Raw genomic sequence first — 19,617 nt, forward strand, 5'->3', positions numbered from 1 at the left:
GGCTTTTGACACAGTGTTATATGACATGCCCATAAGCAAACTAGGAGAATGTGGTCTCTATGAAATTACTATAAGGTGGGTGCATAACTGGTTGAAAGATCATACTCAAAGAGTAGTTATAAATGGTTCTCTATGAAACAGAGAGGGTTTTTCTAGTGGGGCCCTACAGGGGTCTGTCCTGAACTATTCAGTATTTTCAGTAATGACTTAGAAAGGAGAGTATGCTTATAAAATTTGCAGATTACATTAAGCTGTGAGGGGTTGCAAGAATTTTGAAGGAGAGAACTAGAATTCAAAATAACCGTGACAAATTGGAGAATTGATCCGAACTCAACAAGATGAAATTAAATAAAGACAAGTGCTAAACTACAAAGAAGAAGAGGTTAGGGATCCTGCCCTAACCTAACATTGTTGCATGGATTCTAAATATCCACTGTTCTGTTACTAAGGACTTCCTACTTTTAAAATTTCTCCCACTTGATAAGGCACTCCCCCAAAAGCATGTGAAATCAGTTGTTGAGCACAGTGTTTCTCAACAACCGGTCCCTGAGATCTCTCTGACACACTTTAAGAAGGCAGCAAGTGCCTGCTATCAAAAAGGTTGAGAAACACTGGTAAACCGTTGAGCTGAGTTGAGTTGTTGACATCATGCAAGATGCCTAGACAAAGAAGTAAACAATTGGGAGCCACACTGGCCTTTGCTTACACTAGAAACCCAGGACAATTCAGAGTTTCGAAGGCCTATTCCTATCTTTAACTCCGCTTGATCATGGGATGGGTCCTTTTCACTTGGGGCTCGTCTACACTGGCAATGCTAAAGCGCTGCTGCGGGAGCGCTTTAACGTGGCTTGCGTAGTTGCTGGGAGAGAGCTCTTCCAGTGCTCTAAAAAAACCCACTTGCACAAGAGGTGTAGTGACCAGCGCTGGGAGCATGGCTCCCAGGGCTGGTGCACTGTTTACACTGGCGCTTTACAGCACTGAAACTTGTTGCGCTCTGGGGGGTATTTTTTCACACCCCTGAGCAAGAAAGTTGCAGCGCTGTAAATTGCCAGTATAGACAACCCCTTAAATTAACAACAGTTTGCTTAGTAGAAGGTGTTAAGAGGGAACATGCAGTGGTTGTAATGTTAATGCTTCTCTAAGAAGAGAACTTCCCTGGGTGATTCCAATCGAATGCCATGTGAAGTGGCATTAGAAGAGAGAGACTGCGGTATCATTTTGGTGCTTTTTTCCCCCATTTCTAGACATCCCTTTTACTCTCCTAACATTGTTTTATGTGGCATTTTTGTGGACTTGAGGCATTGTGAGATTCCATTTTAGATGGTGGTATTAAAAGGGACATTAAAAGTAAAAATCATACTGTATAAAACTTTCCAATTCCCTGCTACTAGTCACACCCTAGGTTATTAAAACTGAAAACATAAAAAAATCCGATTTACGGGGATTATTTTTGGTGGATTTTTGAGTTTTATTGCATGTGCAATTAAGCTATTCAGTCTTGCTTTCACTCATAGTCAATTTCACTTTCAGGTTCTCAATGTTGCAAACAAAACAAAGGGAGTATTTATTTAAAACAACAGTTGCTGTTGGATTTTCTAAATCAGTTGTGAAAACACTTTTATTGGCTGTTAATTTTTGAAATGTATATGTAGTTCTGAAACTTCAAACTATTTTGAGCCATAAACCTCTGTAGGTTCTGCTATCTGTCAAGTAAAGGGAGGACAATATCCTTAAAGCAATTAGTTCTACTTTTGGCATCTCAGAAGGTATTAAATTAAAGGAGAAAATATTCCATGATTTTAAAGTAATAGAGTAGCAGTAACAAAGAAAGAAGGAATAGTAAGTTTCAGTGTTTCCTGGCTATTTTGATAAACTATTTGTGGCTTAAGTTCTCCCTTTTATCATGGCTCTGAGCCCGTGAATCACAGAGGGGTTTCATATGATGCTTGCATCAGAATGATCAAAATGTTAAGCAGTTAAATCTGCTATGCTCTCTAAATGTTACCCATTCATTTCCTGTGGATTTTAAAAAGAGGTAATTTGATAGTTTGAACAAATATTGACTCAATGACATCACAACATCTGATAGATTCTTTTTTTTTTCTTTTTTATGATGACTGCCATCTTGGATCAAACCAGTGACCCTCTTAGAGACAAGCACTCTGTACAGTGGCTATTTCCAGATGCTTTAGAGCAGTGTTTCTCAAATAGGGGTATTCATACCCCTGGGGATACACAGAGATCTTGCAGAGGGTACATCAGCTCATCTAGATATTTGCCTAGTTTTACAATGGACTACATAAAAAGCACTAGCGAAGTCAGTACAAACTAAAATTTCACACAGGCAGGACTTGTTTGTAGTGCTCTATATACTATACACTGAAATGTAAGTACAATACTTATATTCCAATTGATTTATTTTATAATTATCTGGTAAAAATGAGAAAGTCAGCAATTTTTTGGTAATAGTGTGCTGTGACCCTTGTATTTTTATGTCTGATTTTGTAAGTAAGTAGTTTTTAAGGGAGGTGAAACTTGGGGTTCGCAAGACAAATCAGCTTCCTGCTATGTGTTTTCTCAGTGTTTTCCTGTATATGTTTATGCAGGTAACTGGACACATTAATCTCATGATAATACCTGTATGATGGGGAAAATATGATTCTCCCACACAGCTCAGGGGTTTCGCTGCTTCCACCACACTTGTGTGGTGTTAGCTGCTTTACTTTCCCCAGAATGCCATTTGTCCCAAGTAATCCACAGGAGGTCAGAGCTGCTCCTCTCCACTGGAACTGCCCTCTCCTGCAATTGCCTGAAAGGACTCACCTGCCCACAAGGACTTTTCCTCCCTCACTGTGGAATGGAGGGGTACATCTCACGTAGGAAGTAACCATTTCCCATGGGTTTTATTTACACAGAGGTAGCTTCAGCAGAGCATATTCAGCAGTATGCTCAAGTGCCGGATTCCCAGGTGGAAACCAAGAACTGAGGCTGTAGTGAATAAAGGAAGTGTAATGACATGATGACTATCGCTGTGATTCACTAGCTACCTTCTGCATGTTTTGCACTAGTGCAAGTCCCTTTCAGTTTGTCCAGAGATTGGAGCCATCCCTTTTGTCAACTACAGTCATGCACTCCATATAGCCTTCCATCTGAGTTATTTCAAAGGCCCTGTCCTTGCAGTCCGGCACTCTTGTTAGAGAGGAACAGAGCTGGTGAGCATGGTTTGTCTGGATGCTTCTTGCTGTCTCCTGGCCCCTGCTTCACAGTTGTCTGCCATTCCACAGCCATGTAGAGCCTTAGTTGCCCAGTGTACTCTGTGGGTTTGTGCCCACTTGATAGGTGGATTACTGAGAATATCTGTAAATGGAGGAACATGCACACCTCTTTCACTTTCTGTCTGTGCTGCTACTTTCTCTACTGTACTGCTTGCTATGCTGCTTAGTTGTGTAGACCCCTGTAGGGATGGTCTGCACAGATGGCGAATTGGGTCCATCCACACTGCACCTATCTCGGATGCTAAGTCAATGTTTTAAGTAGGGTTGTGGCAGCAAAGTGGCATGAATTGATCTTCAAGTATCAGAGAACTTGGCTCTAAATATCTTATCATGGATTGTTAGATGAAGTTAATTTTTTCATAATTTCAAAAGCATGCTTTGAGTGTTGGCCTATTTTGTCCAAAATCAAATAATAATGAAACTCCATATTCCACACTTTTCCAATAGATTCTGCAGATTACTAAGGGTGGTGGGGAAGGGGAGAAATTATTCCATGGGTGTTTGCATACCTTTCCTTCCTTCAGTCTTTGTTCAGTATCCTCATCTGTGCTTGCTGTTTGAGCTCAGCCAGACTTTCCAAGACACTTGGAAATTGTGCCTGCAAGCCAAGATCTTCAGCTTTCCTTTTAGGATTTTGAGTCAGTCTTCCCTCAGGGGCCTTTCACAATACATTTTACTTTGTCTTTGATTGCAGTGTTAGTCTAGAGTTAATATATCTGCTAAATAACATTCATCTGTCATTGTGGTGTCAAACAGGACGCTCAGTATACAACAGGAAATAGGAATTACACAACTGCCTATTTTTAATTATTTTGAGACTTAACTCCTAAAAGTACATTGTATAAGAAATGAAGCTAAGGCATGCATTGATTTCTTTGAGTAACATGGACTCTAAAATAAAGCATCTTTTGAAAAAGCATCTCTAGGTCAACAAAATAGAAGACCCCAAACCCACAGTTAACAGTAGGACAGTCGTTATATAATCTACCTAACGTGAATTGATGCAGCTTTTGTTTTGCACATTCTGTGGAGGACCTTTAAGGAGGAAGATTCCTTCATGTACATTGTGATTTGCTTACCCATGAATCAAAAAACTACTTTCATAGCAATTTCAATAACTATATGTTGTACCACCACGCATCTACATTGTACAAATTAGTATCTATATAATCATGTTTGTAACATTTACTAGGCTGCTTGCTTAGCTGTGTAACAAACTGTTTCCAATATGCAATTCTATCTAGGTACTTTAAGCAGGCGTAAACAGCGATAAGAGTTTAACAGACTCCTGCCCATCCGATGAGTAAAACTACATCTCTATTTCTATTTTCAAGTTGGAAGTTTTGCTGCCTGTTAACCGAAAGGGTTCTTTCTCTCACATTCTCTGTTGGGAATGCTTACTTAAAGCATGTGTCCTCCTTTGTTCTAAAAATAATAACTTCCTAGTAAAAGAATGTTATTTTACTTTTTGATGAATCTTCTGGCTTTTAGTAGTTTTGGATCCTGTTCTTGTAACTTTCAAAACTTCAAAGTGATCCCCTTCAGATCTATCTACTTAGCCTGTAAGCTTTTGGGGAGAAGACTGCCTTCATGTGGTAAGATTTTTGTTTTGTTTTTTGATAGCATCTTCCACAACAGGGCCTCGATCCTGATTTGGGGTCTGGAGTACTAACTTAATATAAACACTAAACTCTCAGACAAGTATAGAACAACATTTCCATGAATATTAATTGTTTAAATCCAAGCAACCTTTTATGGAGTTTCCAGAGAGACAAACCCATTAACGATGCAGTTCTTATGGTAAAATCAGCACTTCTGGAGAGAACCATATATAAGCAATGGGCTACCAAATTGGTGCATTGTAACAATCAATCAAATCCTTTGAAATCCCTTTTGAGCTTTCTAGTCATTCCACATGGGAAGGTGCATGTTGAATTTACGGTTCCTTCATTTTAACAGTGTGGCTGCCTTAGGCTTCTGGCTTGAAAAATGACTTGCCTCTTCTACCTCAAACTGCCAAACCCCCCAACTTAGTGACACTTTATGAAATAATTGGAATGAATGTTGCAATATGCTTTGCGCTATCTAATGTCATATTGTATAATCTTTCAGTGTTTGCAAGTAAGCAAACGAGTAGGCATCTAACTAAAGACAGAGAATAAGTTAAAAATGAAAGTTTCATTTTGCTTATAATTTGAGGTGATATTAAGATAGATTTCAAATGTATATAAAGAACAAATATTTCATTTAACTAATGTGTCAGTGTGAATCATCCCTCTCTTGCCACCTCTTATCTTTGTCACAGATGAGAGATTTTTTGTCTTTTTCTAAATGCTATGTAAAAGGAGTAAAGGCTTCCCACGGCTTTGCTGGAGCCTCCCTTGAGAAGGGCTGACAGATAGCATTCCAATACATAGTGACACGGGGAGGGGAGGGGGCGGCTGAGAAAACCTGGATTTGTGCTGGAAATGGCCCAACTTGATTATCATACACATTGTAAGGAGAGTGATCACTTTAGATAAGCTATTACCAGCAGGAGAGTGGGGTGGGAGGAGGTATTTTTTCATGCTTTGTGTGTATATAAAAAGATCTTCTACACTTTCCACAGTATGCATCCGATGAAGTGAGCTGTAGCTCACGAAAGCTTATGCTCAAATAAATTGGTTAGTCTCTAAGGTGCCACAAGTACTCCTTTTCTTTTTACACATTCCCATATGTCCCTTCACTTCATGCACTGGCTAAATTGTCACTGTATCTGTCTTTCTCTTTTGGCCCCTATCTCTTTGTTGTTTTTGTCATCTTCTGTGTTTCATTTTTATAAAGTTTTTTTCCCCTTTTGCTCCTCCTTCCCTGATGGCTTCCACTCCGTGTAGCTACACCAGGGGTGGGCAAACTACGGCCCAGGGGCCGCATCCAGCCCTCTAGATGTTTTAATCCAGCCCTTGAGCTCCTGCCGGGGAGCAGGGTCAGGGGCTTGCCTCACTCTGCGCAGCTCCCAGAAGCAGTGGCATGTCCCCCCTCCGGCTCTTATGTGTAAGGGCAGCCAGGGGGCTCTGCGTGCTGCCCCCGCAGCTCCCATTGGCCAGGAACCATGGCCAATGGGAGCTGCAGGGGTGGTGCCTGCGGACAGGGCAGTGCACAGAGCCGCCTGGCCGAAGCTTCGGGGAGACATGCCGCTGCTTCTGGGAGCTGCTTGAGGTAAGTACCACCCAGAGCCTGCACCCTGACCTCCTCCTGCGCCCCAAACCCCTGCCCCAGTCCTGATCCCCCTCCCACCCTCTGAATCCCTCGGTCCCAACCTGGAGTACCCTCCCACAACCCGAACTCCTCATTTCTGGCCCCACCCCAGAGCTTTCACCCCCTCCCACACCCCAACCTCTAATTTTGTGACCATTTATGGCCTGCCATACAAATTCCATACGCAGATGTGGCCTACGGGCCAAAAAGTTTGCCCATCCCTGAGCTACACAGTGCCTGTGGTGGCCCCCTGGGTCTGTGCTGTAGATTTTTTGATCCTATGCCAAATGCAGTGAAACCAGTGGGGAGAGATGCTTTAGCTGGCTGACTTCTGTGTGACGGTGCCACGGTCCCCCTGCACATGAAGTGCTCCCATTGCCAGCTGGCTGTATTTAAGGCTTTGTTGTTCCAATTAAGCCACACCTGGTTTTTTTACAGCTGGGAGGGAAGGCAGGTGTCTTTCAAGAAACCACACTATTTCCTGTTGCGGCAATGACAGGACAGATATCAGGTTATACAATATTATCTCGCATTGCTTCTGTCCTGCTTGCCATTCAAACCCTAAAGTAGTCTGGCACTTTGTGCATTCTCCCACCCCTCTTGAGGTTGGGGAAAGAAAAAAGAAAAGGCGTTGCTTAATTGGAACAACAAAACCTTAAACATTGTGCCAACTATTTTAAAAGCAGGCTCTACTAGGGCATTGTAATACTGGTAAGCAGTAAAATCAATTTCTCTGCTGTTCACTTGCTGCTGACGTCCTCTTTCACCCTCTCTGTGATTTGGTTTACTTCCATCCGTAGATCTGCTGGGAATTTCCACCATCATTAAATACTTAATAAGGTAGACACTGGGAATTGGATCCCATTGGGATAGCAAGTTAACTAGTTGGTCTCTTTATTAAAAACACACCTATTCAGAGAATGTACAAAAAATTAATAGAAAATCCATCCCATTCAAATTGGGGCAATTGTTATACTTATAAGAAGCACGTGGGATCTTTATAGGGGAGAAGGCAGCACACTGCATTTATTGAGAATACAACAGTTAGTATATGCTTTTCAATCACACACACACACAGTCCTGCCAGTTGATGTGTATAGTTTCCAGTCCAGAGTCTGGATCAATCTAGTGGCTAGCCAGATTGGTCACAGAGGGGAGCGGGGCTCTGTTGATTGCGATCCGATGCTCCTGGAGTGTGGCAAGACGAACCCAAAGTCCCATGGCCAAGCACCCTATTCTTATAGTCTTTTTTTCTCCGTTGAAGTCTATGGATTTTGCTGTGTCACTTTGTGACTGCAAAAAGAAAAGGAGTACTTGTAGCACCTTAGAGACTAACAAATTTATTTGAGCATAAGCTTTCGTGAGCTACAGCTCACTGCATCCGATGCATTCAGTGGAAACCTGATTGCTTTTTCGTTGTTCTTAAGATCCAAGGATTTGGGTCTGTGTTCACCTATGCAAATTGGTGAGGATTTTTATCAAGTCTTCCCCAGGAAAGGAGGTATAGGGTTGGGAGGATTTTGGGGGGAAAGATGTTTCCAAGCGGGCTCTTTCCCTGTTATATATTTGTTAGACGCTTGGTGGTGGCAGCAATAAAGTCCAGGGGCAAAAGGTAAAATAGTTTGTACCTTGGGGAAGTTTTAATCTAAGCTGGTAAAAATAAGATTAGGGGGTTTTTCATGCAGGTCCCCACATCTGTACCCTAGAGTTCAGAGTGGGGAAGGAACCTTGACATGGTTACTTCTTAATTGGTGTATCTTGTGATGTAAACATTCCAATACACCTCTGAGAGGGTCATCCTGTCCTGGTTCTGATTTAATTGATTGTCCTGTCTTTAGGGGTGCCAGCCTTCACCTCAGGGTCGTTAATCTTCCCTTCCTTCATTATGGATGCGCCTTGATGATTCTCTGGTGTTGTTAAGTCTCTTCACTCCTTCTTCCTTGACCATCTGGCTATAACAATGGCCTTCACACCTTATCTTTTCCTGATGCATACATTCCTCATTCACACAGTCTTTTACAGAGACCTTTGAGAATACAAATAGTGTCAGTTTATTTTGAATCTCCTTTACATAGACACAATACAAGATCCTGTTTGTCTTACTAAACCTTAAAACAAAGAAATGTATATTTAACTAGAGTGCCTAATTTGTAATACATATAGGAAACCATAGTAGACATTATAACTTATCCTAAAACAAAAGGGTGACCATAATCCCAGTCATAAGGATTGTTCAGGTCTGTTCCTGTCTTAATATCAGTACAGACACTGGCAGTCTGTCAGATGCATTTCTACCAATGTCCCAGAGGGTCATTCCTTTCTGTTATTCAAATAGGATGGCTGGTAAAATGAAATCAAGACATATATTAGTACCTCTATTCTTGTAGTACAATTATAAAACCTACTCCTACACAGTGTCCCAAAAGTCTGTTTGCTATCCTTACCCACTGCATCAGGCTCACTTCTGTTTGTGAAATTCCAGCACCACACAGCATTTTAGATGTAGCTTCTTTCAGAGAAGATACTTTATTCTGTGATTGTTGTCTTTGATTTGATTCTCGAGTTATTTGGTACAAGTAGTATAATGGATGTTCAGGCTGTAGAAAATTTACTATTCTGTCTATTACAGTATGCCTTGAGATTCCAATTGAAACTGGGGCTCTGTTGTGCTAGACCTCTATGGGCATTAAAAACAGACCCTATCTTGTGAAGTACACTGAGAGCTGTAGTTATGGGCAGCTGTTTTTCCCCACATAATGTGATCATTTCTCTTTGCTCCTAGATTTATCAAAATATTCCATTTTATAGAAACAGCGCTGGGTGCCAAAATGAAGTAATTCCTATCTGGTTTGGCATGACATAATTGTTAAGTATCTTACAACTATGAGATTGTTATACTTCCAGACTACAGACCAAGCGTTAGCAGTGTGTGGTCTGAACCTGCATACCTTACGAATTAAATGTGTGCATTTAAGTCAATTGACGTTTTACCTCAATGCTTAAGAACTTCAGGATTGTCCCTAAAATAGTCACATCTGATTTAATAGCTTTTTTCCTCCACTTCCAAAAGAAAGAGGTTCATATTTAATGCTGAACCTAACTCCCCAATTATTTTGGCTACTACATGATCTTTGGTAAGATCACTAGCTATTTAGAGATCCTTGAAATGTCAAGACACAACATTGTTGACTGAAGAACCGCAATGTGATGAAACAGATTATTCTAACTGCTGCATCTAAATGCTGAGAACAAATCTCTGGGATTAAAAATTAAATAACAATCCAAATAGAAAGCTGATACCTGTAGTGTAATGTTGGTTGAGGCACAGGAAATTCAGTTTCTTTCTCAAAAGGAGAGCTGACACTTTAAATCTGAGGTTGGTTAAAGCAAAGGAAGTGCATCTCCTGTCCAACCTGAATGCATGAGAAAGACAGAACTTTCAGAACTGTAAAGTGGGTTCTATTTATTTATTCGAAGTTGTGTAGTTCAACAATGGATTGGCAAGTTATAAAACTTTCCAGCAGGCAACTTCCAGTATCAGGAAAACATTGGTTCTAATTTAGAGAATGCAGGTATCTTCTGGGGGGTGGAGAAAGATATATTAGTAAAATATTTATTTAGCTGCGATACTATAACAATTGTCTTTCTTCCGGGTCAACTTTTTGTGTTCTTTGTTTTTGTGCATTTAAGGGGGAAAACAATGTTTCATTCACTTATTTTGTTGTTTTGGTCTTTTAAAATAAGATGATGTGAAGTGTGAGGAATGCATTCAAGGGAGCAGATCTAATATGTAATGAATAGCCCCATTTAGAGCAATTTAATCTTTTTTTCAAATGAAAAGTCATGCCTTTCTGGTATGTAATCTACATTTTACGTCTGTCAAATAATCTCACACAGATTACTAGAACTAAGGAATTAATTCACTGATCAACACATTCTTTCCATCATGATAGTGGATTAGTATGTGTATATTAACTTCCCTATGACATTAGTAATTTGTCTATTTGTGATGGCTGTTTTCCAGTGAAATAAACAAGCAACTATTTAATTTTTTTATGGATTTAATGATAACTAAATTAAAAACTCAAAGCTAATTTTGAGTGCTAAAACTATACATGAAACGATATGACACTTTTTAAGCATTTTTTAAAGTCACTAAACTAAGCATGTTTTTCAAAATTCTCAAATGAGGCTTTCATATACCAAGAGCTATCCTAAGGCAGCTCTTCACATCTGACCTAGGCAAGATGTTTAAATTCTGTCATTGTTCTGCTTTTCTCCTCATGCCTGCAAATAATACATGGCACATAGTGTAGCTTCATTCCCTGCCCTTTATGCAAATGCCAAACCTGCTCCACCAGAATCTACAACTTGCAAGAAAGGAAGCTTTAAATCTATCATTATGCAAGCACAGGAGAAGAGCAGAATATCAGGAAGAAACACAACTCTATATTTTCTCCTGATGAAAGGAGCTGTAGTAGTCAGTGTCACCAAGAAAAGAATCTGAAATTATACTAGCTTGGACAAATTTTAAAATGAAGGCCTAAGTCAGCCTACTGCATTGGGGACTAGACTGATCACCAACTGGGATGAGATACCAAAAAAATCTATCCCTTTCCTCCCTCTGCCAGTGGAGTAGCATTGCCCAGTTAGCATCCAACATTAGCTACTGCCAGTGGGGGGTTAACTGACTAGGTAGACAATGGCTTCTTCCAGTATGGTGGTTATTGTGGCTCTTTATTATCTCATCAGGCTTTTATGCAGTATTCCACACTGAAATCCAGTGAAATTTGTCGTAAAAACTGATGGCACAGTATGGCCTTGTGATCTTCAGGTTACAAATCCAGGAGAGAATGCTTTCCTTGCTGGGGATACTCCAATTCTTATTTACCCTAACTGAGCTATTGTAGAACCATAGCTGTTCTTGGTTCCAGTGAATGTCTGACCTACTCATAAAATTGTCTTCGCAAAGTAGTATGTAATGTGACTTATTTATTTTAATTTTACAGATTTCCACAGTCTTTTGAAATGGTCGGGCTAGGAAACAGCCGTCGAGGGATGAAATCTCCACCTCTTCTAATAGCTGCGCTTGTGGCTTGTATGATCGTTTTGGGTTTCAATTACTGGATTGCAAGTTCTCGCAATGTTGATCTACAGGTAGTATTCTTGTATTCCTTCCTGTATATTCAAATAGATATGGCTGCTAAAGGCATTTATTCTTGTGGACTGTATGAAAACAAACCAAAAACAGGACAAAACTTTGAGTTTGCTTTGTAAATCTCCACTCCTAATAGTTTCCCAGCAAAGGGGTGAAGAGAAGTATCTGAAAGGCATTGCACTTGCACTAGCCCCATTGAGGTAATTTTGCAGCTTTATACTGCTATTATCGCTCCATGAAAAACTTCCCTTGTTATTAAATATTCAAGTGTGGTGTTTGGTTGTGGATTGTTTTTTTTGTTGTTGTTGTTGTTCTTTCAGTACATCACCACTGAAACACCACATTTTTGTTCTTCATCAGCTATTGTCAACCTTTTTGTCTCCCAAAATTTTCCTTGCCTGCTCCTGCATTTGGGCTTAACAACTGCCCTTGATGCTCAGGACCTTATAGAGTTACATAAAGAGGCAAGCAGCAGTTGATATCGGGCAAGCTAAAATGCAAAGTAACTTTCCCAGATTTTATTTCTATCAGACATAAGAAAACCTCTTTTTACTTTTTCAGAGGGGTGTTTAAAAATGACACTTTGACAGTTTCCAAGGCAATGATGTTTTCTTAAGGAAGATTTTGACTGAGAAGACTAAATTAGATTTCTCAGATTTACCTAATCTTGATGTGTGGAAATGCAGTGCAGAACAAATTACTGCAGTTATGCAAGACAGAATGAATGAATGCTTGGGGGCCATGTGGTCCTTGTTAGCTGAGCTGGGGCATTTTATAATGCTCATCAGACCCCACAATCTAACTGAGATTCAATGGGGCTCCATGTATGTGGTCTTAATTTCCTTTATAGACCTTGCTGAGGACTGGTGTCTTTGGCTGTTTTGCTGAGACGATGAATGTTCGCTCTTAAACTAGCTAATGAGGTTCTGCAGGGAGTCTGGCCACATGGATCTAATTGCAAGACTGATGTCTCTAAGCCAAGCTGCTCTTGAGTTATGACATTCTTCCTTCTTAACGTTGAAGTGAAATACCTCTGTGTTGTTTTTCCATTAACACCTTATCTGATTACTGTCACAGCTGCAGGATAACTGCACTTGTATCCCCCATTCCATGCTCCACTCCAGGAGTTCCCACTCAGGTCTCAGATCTCCAGCCATCACCTGTGTCTAGGTGAGCACCCTGTCCCGCTCCCTTCTGACTAGGAGTGTTCCAAGGTTGCACGGCCCCTTGCCACATGCTATGATATCCCCAGCCAGCCACTGTGCCTAGAGGCCAATGCCTGTGCTTTGCTTTCTCTCTGCGGGCTCTGAACAGTGTATTTCCAGCAGTTACCAGTTATCACATGACTCTTTCTAAGCAAGCACATGTATTCATAAGGTGAAAACGTTACAGAGAAAACACACACAAAATTCCACAAAAGTTCCTATACACATGCTAAAAGCAGAGGTGACCCATCAATCTTATGGGACCCTAGTAAGTCAAAGTCTTTCCAACCCTTCTGCAAGGGTTAGGGTCCTTAGACAGAAGGTCTTGTTTCAGTTTAAATACAGCCTTTTTAAGCCAAAATCCTTTTCTTTGTTTTCCTACTCTCTGGAAACTCAGTTTGAAGCAGTATATGCAAGGCGGATAGTACCTCTCTGGAGATATTTATAATGAGAGTGATTCACTGTGATCACCCCCATTGTTTTAGTTCTTGTAGGAGCTATGGTAACCCTTCCCGTGGAGTAGAACACAATCATACATACAAGCCCTGGCCCACAATGATACATAAATTTAATACAAGATGTTCCCCCAAGATACTTTATGTAAGGACAATATCAGTCACAATTAACTGCACAATTAACAATTAACCACGTTTTCTTCTAAAAATGTCTCCCCTGGCAGAACAGCACACCAGAACTATGCTGGGTGGATTGGTTCATTTCTGGTGAAGTTGGGAGAGGAATGGTCAAACTGGGCTTGTAACAGAAAACTCACCACAACCTTGTCTATGGAACAGATGCTCGATCTTCAGAGTTTACTGAATTTTAACTGGATTGACAGCTCTAGAAACCAAAGTCCTCTTTTCCTGCAGAACTGGTACCATGCTGTGTCATGACTTAATGTCCGGATACATTTTTCACCACTGCTTTTCCAGTGTGTCTTAGCCCTTCTCTGAGGGCAGAATTTCATATCTTATAGGGTTAGTTCGGCTTCTATGCTCCTTCAGTCCCTGGCCTCTCTCTGGGAGTGGTTACCTATCCATTAAGACCTGGGTTGAGACCATTTAAGTCATGACACAGGCCACAAAACTGGTTACAGATGGTGAATCAAAAGTCATTACCATCCTGGTCACACTTGATTCAGTAACCTAGAGGTGAGTTTGCCATTATTGATTGCCTACGCTGTGCAGTACCTTTCCCCAAAGGAAATGTAAAATTCTTTACTTCCATTAAACCATCCCAGTGCCTTGGCAGCAGTTTGAAAAGAAGCACCATTCAGATCTTATGGGCTGGGCTGTACTTAGTCTTTACCATTACATTTTAAAACACACTTTCTATTTACTCACCCAGTTTCTTGGCAGGATTAAGATGGAATAAGTTTTCTCTGCTCCTGTGGTTTAATCTTGAGCATTTTTCTCTGTTTTTCCATTCTCTCATCTCCTATGGTAATTGCAGTGTAGGAGCTTAACCCCAGCTGCAAAGGGTAGGCAAGTGGCTTCTTTAAACGTGGCTCTGTCTAGCAGGGCATACTGTGGAGTAACAAGGCTAGAACTCTGCTCTTGAAAACTCAGTAGATAAAATGATTTTGATATATCCTGTTAGATTCCAGATTGAGTATAAAGTTCAGTCTGAGGCCATAGATGTTTTCATATGCTTGACAAATGCTGTTGAAATTTGTACACCCTCCTCCCCCAAATCTCTACTGATTCTGGAAGTTACACAGCTTAGAAGGAAGTATATAAATGACTCTTAGAGAACAAGCAACAGAACATATAAGGTGCCTCCAGAAAAATGGAATCAATTCTTAAAAAACAAACAAACCCCAAAATCCGCAGACTTAAATTCGTTGACATTTTCTCTATATATGATGGTGATATTTCTTTTGTTGAATCTTCCACTGGTTCTCAGTATGGTCTTGAAGTGAGCCAGAAGAAAGTGTTAAATTTCCCATATTTATAAAGTTGGGTTCTTCACAAATATGTATCTTTGCCCTGCATTCATACACCACCTGCTGTGGTCTTACCTGATTACACAAAATAAGAAAGTCAGGCTGGGGCAGTACTTGTATGGGGGGTGGGAGGTTGGATGGCTCTTTCAGAAATATCTATTGGTCATCTGAGTGGTGGTATTCTTTCCTCTGAGACCTAAACCCGTTCTGACCACTTAATCATTAAAGACCCTATGGCACTTTTTGCAAGTGTGGGGGTTTTAACTCTGGTGTCCAGCCAACTTGTATATTTCAATCTCTACTGACACTCTTCATGCAGGTTTAGTTATAAGGTATATGTGGTATTTGCTCACTGCCCTAAACTGTTCCATAAGGTTGCTGTGTGTGGTTAATCAGCTAGTGGGTTTCACTAGTGGATGAAGCGGCCTCTGAACAGAAATGGCATATTAGTTTGGAGACTACTTGTTCAATAAGGATAAGTGCAGGGTGCTGCACTTAGGACAGAAGAACCCAATGCACAGCTACAGACTAGGGACCGAATGGCTAGGCAGCAGTTCTGCGGAAAAGGACCTAGGGGTGACAGTGGACGAGAAGCTGGATATGAGTCAGCAGTGTGCCCTTGTTGCCAAGAAGGCCAATGGCATTTTGGGATGTATAAGTAGGGGCATAGCGAGCAGATCGAGGGATGTGATCGTTCCCCTCTATTCGACATTGGTGAGGCCTCATCTGGAGTACTGTGTCCAGTTTTGGGCCCCACACTACAAGAAGGATGTGGATAAATTGGAGAGAGTCCAGCGAAGGGCAACAAAAATTATTAGGGGTCTGGAACACATGACTTATGAGGAGAGGGTGAGGGAGCTGGGATTGTTTAGCCTGCAGAAGAGAAGAATGAGGGGGGATTTGATAGCTGCTTTCAACTACCTGAAAGGGGGTTCCAAAGAGGATGGCTCTAGACTGTTCTCAATGGTAGCAGATGACAGAACGAGGAGTAATGGTCTCAAGTTGCAGTGGGGGAGGTTTAGATTGGATATTAGGAAAAACTTTTTCACTAAGAGGGTGGTGAAACACTGGAATGCGTTACCTAGGGAGGTGGTAGAATCTCCTTCCTTAGAGGTTTTTAAGGTCAGGCTTGACAAAGCCCTGGCTGGGATGATTTAACTGGGAATTGGTCCTGCTTTGAGCAGGGGGTTGGACTAGATGACCTTCTGGGGTCCCTTCCAACCCTGATATTCTATGATTCTATGTAGGCCATAGAGCTATCTTAAAGGTATTTTATATAGTGGCAATTCAAGAAACCTACAGACCTATATGCTGTAAAACACTAGCTTAAGCACTTTTATTTGGGTTGAAACATTTGGTTTTATTAATTATGCTAATAAAAGTATTTAAAGCTTTGCTTTGCCCTCAGTGTAAGTGTTGTCATTGTGCACACTTGGGTTCCCAAACAGACATAGAATTTAATTCTGCTCTGCCTGATTCTGGGACCAGAGCCTTTAAAACCCTTAAATGTAATCAGTGACTAATTGGAAATTCTTAAAAATCAATAACCACTCAATGGATTAGGCAACAACTTTGAGATGAGGGGCACTCTGTAAATGCAATATAAAAAGTAGCCAGTGAAGACGAAGGTGATACACTGAAAATCCATAACAGGTGAATCAGATTTTCTCTCCACAGAAAGTTTGAAGTTAGATCATGCAAAGAAATACTCCTGGTAACGTTAACTAATAGGAACCATCTATATTTATCTCTTGTTTATCTGCCTCCTTTCAGAGTCGGATTATGGAACTAGAAAGGAAAGTCCGAAGGGCGGCAGCAGAGAGAGGGGCTGTTGAACTAAAAAAGAACGAATTCCAAGGAGAACTAGAGAAGCAGCGTGAACAGATTGATAAAATCCAGTCCCTCCATGGTTTTCAGATGGAAAATGTCAATAAAGTGCACCAGGATGAGAAGGTAGGACCTCTTCAAGTTATGCTGTTGACCTTAGTCTGAAACTTTCTCATGTGTGGGATTCTTGCCACACTATTTTCTGTAACGAAATAGGATTATTTAAATCTTTCAGCTAATACAAAAGCAATCATGCAGACATCAGTACCAGTGGCGAAATGTGCCGTACTCAAAAAAAGGAATTCTAATACAGATCTCTAGTATTCAGAGTTGTAAAAGAAATGATGAATAATTTTTAATGGCGAAAATAATCCTTCATGGGTGACAAAATGGGGGGCAATACATCCCCCATTTTGAGTTTACAAAAATTGTGTCTCATGGATGAGTTACATGCAGTTATAATATAACAAATATAGCACATGATGCTGTTGTTAAATAGCACTTTAAAAGTGACAGGTGGGATTTTCAGAAGTCCTTAGCATTGACCAAACTCTGCTCTTGTTTTGAAGTCAGTGATAAAAATAACTTAACCTAGCCTCATGATCCTGCGTTGGTCCTTTCTATGTCAAAAAACCTCTCTGTACATTGTTCATAATCATGATGGTAAATCCCGAAGTGTCATGGTCTCTTTGAAGGTTGAACACCACCTGGATCAATCTCTGGCTAGGTTCTTAAGGTGGTCTGGCTGGATATTCAGTTTATGTCCATCACTGCCAATCTTAGCATGCCACGGAAGATTTTGGTGCCCATGTGATCACCGGCCATGTAGGGGCTTTGCTTGGTAAACAAGCTTTAGAATTCATTGGTCTTCTATTCTAATAATATACCCATACCAAGAGGGCTGGTGAAATTCAGCTGGTGCTGATGGAGGTGGTTGCTGGGTTAAGCTTTGAATATCCTCATTTCTGATCTTGTCCCGCCACTTGCTATAGAACATCTGATGAATACCACAATAATTGAAAACATCAGTGCAGTGGTCTTCAGTCTTCCTCAGGACCTTCTTTTCACATGCAACAGCCTTTGTATAACTGTGGTTCTCTGCAGCTTCATGACAGGTCTGATGTCATGACATCACCACAGAGGCCGCTGCAGGGATGGAAACATGGCAGCATCTGCTGTTATAGGAGTGTTCACATCTTCCAACGTTGTCTTTGACTCTGCCCAAATATTTGACAGTTGTCACATGTTCGACATCTCATCCGGGTTGTAAACTCAAGCTGATGGCTGCTTGATGGTAATGTCCACAGACTTCATTTTAACTGAATAAAAAGACAGACTGATGTGCGCTGCTCTTTCCTGACCAGATTGGCCTTCAGCTGCAGCCATTCGCCAAACTGAGCCAACAAAATGATGTCATCAGCATATTCAAGATCTCAAAGTAGAATGGTGCTCAGCTTCCTGCCACTGACAGCTGCCTGCTCAAGCTTATCCACCAACCAGTCAATGCCGATATTGAACGATGGTGACCGGATGCAGCCTTACTGAACAAACTCCCATGGAAATAGGAAACCATTCTCTATATCTACCATTAATTGAACAATGCTTTGCATTTCACTATAGAGTTCTTCTGTCAATGATGCTGACTTCTCAGGGATGCAGTTTCATATTAGATCCCACAAACTTGCTAGATGTACTGAATCAAAGGCCAGATGGAAGTCTCTAAAAAACGCTGTGCATGCTTATTAGATTCAGCTATCTTCTCAACAGCTGCCTCAATGTAAAAGTCTGGTTGACAGTGGAATGACCAGGTCTAAAGCCACACTGAATCCCAGCACTTTACCACAAAGTGCATTGCTGGTTCAAGACATTAACATTGAAGTGATGATTTTCCCTGGAACTGACAACCGCTTAGTACCCCTATAGTTGCCTTATGGCCTTTACATTAACTTCTAAAATTAAAAATGGCAGCAAGAATTACAAGGGTGTTTGCATTCCCTTGTGCTTATATAGGTGGTAATGGTTGTTGTATGTATGTGAAGGTCTTGCACATTGTGCACCCCTCCCCAAACCCAATATGATTAGCAAAAAAGCTCAGAAGTATTCAGATACTTTTGCAGAAGAACTAGAATCTGTGAATTTTGAATGCTTGGGGCTGGCAATACTGCTTTAACAGATGGAAAATTCTTTATATGAAAAATGACACACATCTACTTTTAAATAATATTGTGACATCTTTAAATATAGCTTTCTCAGCCTTTTGTTACTAAAGTTCACTAGGGAGATGTTCGTTGCTCAAAGATTTCTTCTTTTGGAAACCATCCCTGATCCAGTAGTATCTTCCCCACATTGCTGCTGGATGACTTCTACTGATGGGAATCATTTTTGGGTTATTGTTCCTGTTATGGAATGCCTTCTGACCTACACTCTGAGTTGTGGCCTTCAGGTACCACCAGATCTCAGCAGATTGGATGTAGCTGATTAAACAGGAAAGTATAGGAGCTGTGTTAAGATAGACTGGGCTCCACTGGAAATTGTATGGCACCTTATTCTGGACCATAGTTTGCTATTCAAAAACTTTGGATGGAAAAATACATTGTAAGTTATGAGATGCAATACTTGCAAACAAAAATCAGCAGCGGGCATTCAGACACTATGGTGAGGGAGGTGATTTAAGAATCTAAATATTGTTGGCTTCCTGTTACACCCCAATGTACTTTTTTAAAAACCTTGTTAAGTTTTGTTTTCCTTGAAAAGGCTTGAGAGACCAGGTTTATAATGTACTTATATATTTTATTTAAAAAATTTGCTCCAGTTTGAAATTAATCCTTGGCTGTTTTAAACACAATGCTCCAGAAACGTGTTAACACTATCTCAGATGTTAATGTAGACAGAATCCCAGTGAGCACTTTCTTGTGGTTGGATTGTTGCCAGATTTCCTGTCTAGTAGTGATGGCTGCGGCTACTGCTGTG

The 19,617-nt window shown here is 40.7% G+C and overlaps 1 protein-coding gene across 2 annotated transcripts in view; it reads left to right on the forward strand.

The window, feature by feature from the left end:
* The window catches only part of GOLM1 (golgi membrane protein 1), a 96,781-nt gene that overhangs the window by 36,482 nt on the left and 40,682 nt on the right, over positions 1-19,617 (forward strand). For both annotated transcript variants that reach the window (XM_073345027.2, XM_073345028.2), the window contains exons 2-3: positions 11,522-11,669; positions 16,594-16,773. In XM_073345027.2, the coding sequence (XP_073201128.1) occupies positions 11,522-11,669; positions 16,594-16,773 (328 nt within the window). The remainder of the gene's footprint in view (positions 1-11,521; positions 11,670-16,593; positions 16,774-19,617) is intronic.

The sequence above is a fragment of the Lepidochelys kempii genome, chromosome 5 (assembly GCF_965140285.1).
Source record: "Lepidochelys kempii isolate rLepKem1 chromosome 5, rLepKem1.hap1, whole genome shotgun sequence".
Classification (NCBI taxonomy): Eukaryota; Metazoa; Chordata; order Testudines; family Cheloniidae; genus Lepidochelys; species Lepidochelys kempii.